This window comes from Monopterus albus, unplaced genomic scaffold, assembly GCF_001952655.1.
Source record: "Monopterus albus unplaced genomic scaffold, M_albus_1.0 scaffold306.1, whole genome shotgun sequence".
Taxonomy (NCBI): domain Eukaryota; kingdom Metazoa; phylum Chordata; class Actinopteri; order Synbranchiformes; family Synbranchidae; genus Monopterus; species Monopterus albus.
In genome coordinates, this window is record NW_018128186.1 from 804,046 (window position 1) to 807,868 (window position 3,823).

A 3,823-nucleotide genomic window follows, 5' to 3' on the forward strand; every position below is an offset into this window, starting at 1 on the left:
TGACTGTTCTTGAATGGCCCCGCCAGAGCCCTGACTTAAACCCAATTGAGCATCTCTGGAGAGACCTGAAAATGGCTGTCCACCAACGTTGACCATCCAACCTGACAGAACTGGAGAGGATCTGCAAGGAGGAATGGCAGAGTATCCCCAAATGCAGGTGTGAAAAACTTGTTGCATCATTCCTAAAAAGACTCATGGCTGTATTAGCTCAACAGGGTGCTTCTACTAAATACTGAGCAAAGGGTCTGAATACTTATGACCATGTGATATTTCAGTTTTTCTTTTTTAATAAATCTGCAAAAATGTCAAATTCTGTGTTTTTCTGTCAATATGGGGTGCTGTGTGTACATTAATGAGGAAAAAAATGAACTTAAATGATTTTAGCATATGGCTGCAATATAACAAAGAGTGAAAAATTTAAGGGGGTCTGAATACTTTCTGTACCCACTGTATAGTTGAGGCTAGACTACAAGCATGGGGCACTAAAGCCAACTGCTTTGGATGCAAGATGGTTTCCTTTAATCTCACATCGCTGAATGGCTTTATTGTCCAATTGGACATTGGGCAATGTTTTTCTGTGGGATTTGTTCATATGAGTGTTCCAAACACATATTCAGCAACCTCTCTTTTCTACATTAACTTGTTGGAAATGGCTTGTTTCAGCTTCTGTGCTGCAGAACAGGAATGCACTATCTATTAACCAAACATGGGGACCACTGACACAGCAGCAGTGCCAACTGGAGGCTCTGTAACTAATCACACACCCAGTTAGGTTTCCGTCACTGACATATTCAACGCACACACACACACTCACAGAAGAGTCTACACTGGGTGTATTAATAATAATAATAATAATGACAATAATTATAAGTGATAAACTTTTACTTGCACTCCAGCCTAGTGCACCTACAGATGTAAAATAAGAAATTCAGTTGATGATCACCTCGAGCTCAAAGATATATGAGGGCAGTTCCTTCAGGCTGTTGTCAGAGAAGTCCACCTCCTGCAACTCAGTCCTCCAAAAGATGGAGATGGTGTTTGGAAGACTCTCGATCATATTGGAGGAAGCTTTGCATTGCTTCTGCAGAGGAGGAGGGGAAGAATAGCCGAGTGTCATTTTAATCCATTGAATGATTTTTTTATTATACATTTTGTTCCAATAAACACACAAAAAAACTCCTTCAATATGATGAAAAAAAATTTCAGCTGTTAGTCCAATCAAGGCTTTAAGCACTGGCATTCTACTAACAAAAATTCTTCTCAAACTTTAAGATGTGCCTGGTGTTTTTTTTTTTTAATATTTCCTTCAAATGAAAAGACTAAAACCAATAATCTGTTAGTCTGTCATAAAGGCTCCAAAACCCAGAGAAAAAAATTAATACAGTAGATTTGTTGAAGGCAATAGCTATTCTTTACAGAACCGATTCAGATCCAACATATTTTTTGGTTAGCTGATATGAACAGCTCTCTGGAGGTCACAGCATCTTTACTGAGTTAATGTCTGGACTCTGACTTTGTTCAAAGTCATTCTGTAGTAAATTTACTTTAATGCTAGGGTCACTAAGTTTCAGCTGGAAGACAGCCACCTCAACAAACTTGGGAATTCAATTTCCTCTCAATGATGGACAGCTCCAAACCAGAGCAGTAAAGGAGCCCCATATATGGTGCTACCTCCACCTTGCATCATCTTTTCTATCTTTGTGCACCGTACAACAGCAGTGAACAGCAATCTCAATGCCTGAGTGTTTTTTTAATCAATGAAAGGAAGACTAACTCACACCTCTATTCTTGTGTCATTCACTGGACTCCAGGTTTTTTTTTTTAACACTCTCTCTCTGACTCCAGTTAGCTTCTGCTGATGTCATTAGCCATACTTTTTCCAACCTACAGTGTGGTTGACGTAACTCAAAGATGTGACCATATTTTAAGACAAAAACATACATAAATGCAGGCAATTCCATGTGGATCATTTACTATTTTCTTGTCACTGTATAAATTGCAAATAAAATAGACAATTATATTAAAACTATAAAATAAATTATATATCATCAAATGAGCTCTACACAAACAAAACATGGACAACAGCAACTGAAATATTCCATTTTGATTAACCAATAAAAAAAATAAAAAACACATGAGGTAGGTTATTAGTCTGGGTCCTTACCAGTGGACAAGCCCAGGGCTCAGGAAAGTTGCCCAGTTTGTTCGTGCACACATCGAGGAAGCTCAGGGATCTCAAACAGTGCATGATTGCCGTAGGCAGACCGGTCAGACAGTTATTAGACACATCCAGCTCCTTTAACTTACGAAGACCAATCCAGTTAGTAGCTACGAGAATAGAAAAAAAGAACAAGTCTATATAGGAAATGACAAAAACACCACCTACGCAGTGTTCAAAATCAGTTTGAATCTGTTTTTAAATCATAAAATGGACAATGTAATGTCAAATATAGTGTATATGGTATACCCTCCTTATACCTTCAGATGTTACTCTACTGAGAAAGTTTTAGAAGCCAGTATACACTGGCTCTTTAAGGACATGTTATGTTTGGCCTTAAATAACCCATAAAAGCTGTGACATTGACCACATATGACCATGAGTCTATTTGAAAATTAAGTAAACAATCTGATTCTAATAATCAGTCATCACTACTCTTGAGGGGTTAACCACATTTACAAAATACTAATTGTATTTTTGTTTGTGAAATAACCATCATATGCACCTTTAAACATTCCTTAGTTTATAACACTCTATTATTATTATTTCAGCTACAGTAAAGATAACTCATTAAAGAGAGAGTTTAAAAGTTTAGAAATTTTATATAGATTTAAAGAAGGTTACAGCATTGCAGCAAGCATCCATCCATTATCTATACCACTCATCCTGACAAGGGTCCAAAAATTGACAGGACAGAATTACATCCTCAACTTAATATTTGGTAGCCCACCCTTTGGACAAAATGACTGAAATCAGTCACTTCCTGTAACCATCAGTGAGTTTCTTCCACCTTTCTACTGGAGGGTTGGACCACTCTTCTTCTGCCAGCTGCTCCAGGTCTCTCAGATTTGAAGGCTTCCTTCTCCCAGCTGCTGTTCTGTAATCTCTCCACAGGAGCTGTAAGGGATTTAGACCTGGACTCATTGCTGGTCACTTCACAACTCTCCATCATGTTGTCTGAAACCATTTCTGGTGCTTTCTGAAGTCTGCTTTGGGTCATTGTCCTACTGTGAGACCATGACCTCTGACGGAGACCCAACTTTCTGACACTGAACCTCCGTCATGTTTGATTGTAGGGACGTGTTCTTTTCTTTGAAGGCCTCATTTCATTTTCTGAAAACAGTAGAATGATGTGCTCAACCAAACAGCTCTGTTTTCGTCTCATCTGTCCACAGGGCATTCTCCCAGAAGGACTGTGGCTTCCTCAGGTAAGTTTTGGCCAGAAGTCTGACTTCTTTATGTCTCTGTGTCAGCAGCGGGAACAGCCAAATCTCTGGAGATGGACTTGGAGCCTTGAGACTGTCCAGGCTTTTCCACTATTGTGGTTCTCAAATCCTCAGGCAATTCTTTGCTTTTCTTTCTTTTCTCCATGCTCAGTGTGGTCCACCTGACACAAAGGTTGAGTCAACTTTTCTCCATTTTAACTAGTTGCAAGTGTGATTTTTATGTTGTCAGCACCTGGTGGTTGGTACTGGGGTGTTTCATTACAAATTAAAGGAGCATCACAGGCTGGAAATACAACCGTTTCTGATGAGTTTGACAAGGTGCAAGAGCTGCAAGGGAAGGAAGAGCAGGAGCCCTCGTGGAAGGACAAACCTCTGTGGG

General features: G+C 39.3%; 1 protein-coding gene across 1 annotated transcript in view; it reads right to left on the reverse strand.

Moving 5' to 3' along the window:
• The window catches only part of lrrk1 (leucine-rich repeat kinase 1), a 134,598-nt gene that overhangs the window by 88,163 nt on the left and 42,612 nt on the right, over positions 1–3,823 (reverse strand). Inside the window, exons 8-9 of the mRNA XM_020623620.1 lie at positions 2,165–2,328; positions 944–1,081 (exon numbers count right to left, since the gene is read on the reverse strand). Of these exons, the coding sequence (XP_020479276.1) occupies positions 944–1,081; positions 2,165–2,328 (302 nt within the window). The remainder of the gene's footprint in view (positions 1–943; positions 1,082–2,164; positions 2,329–3,823) is intronic.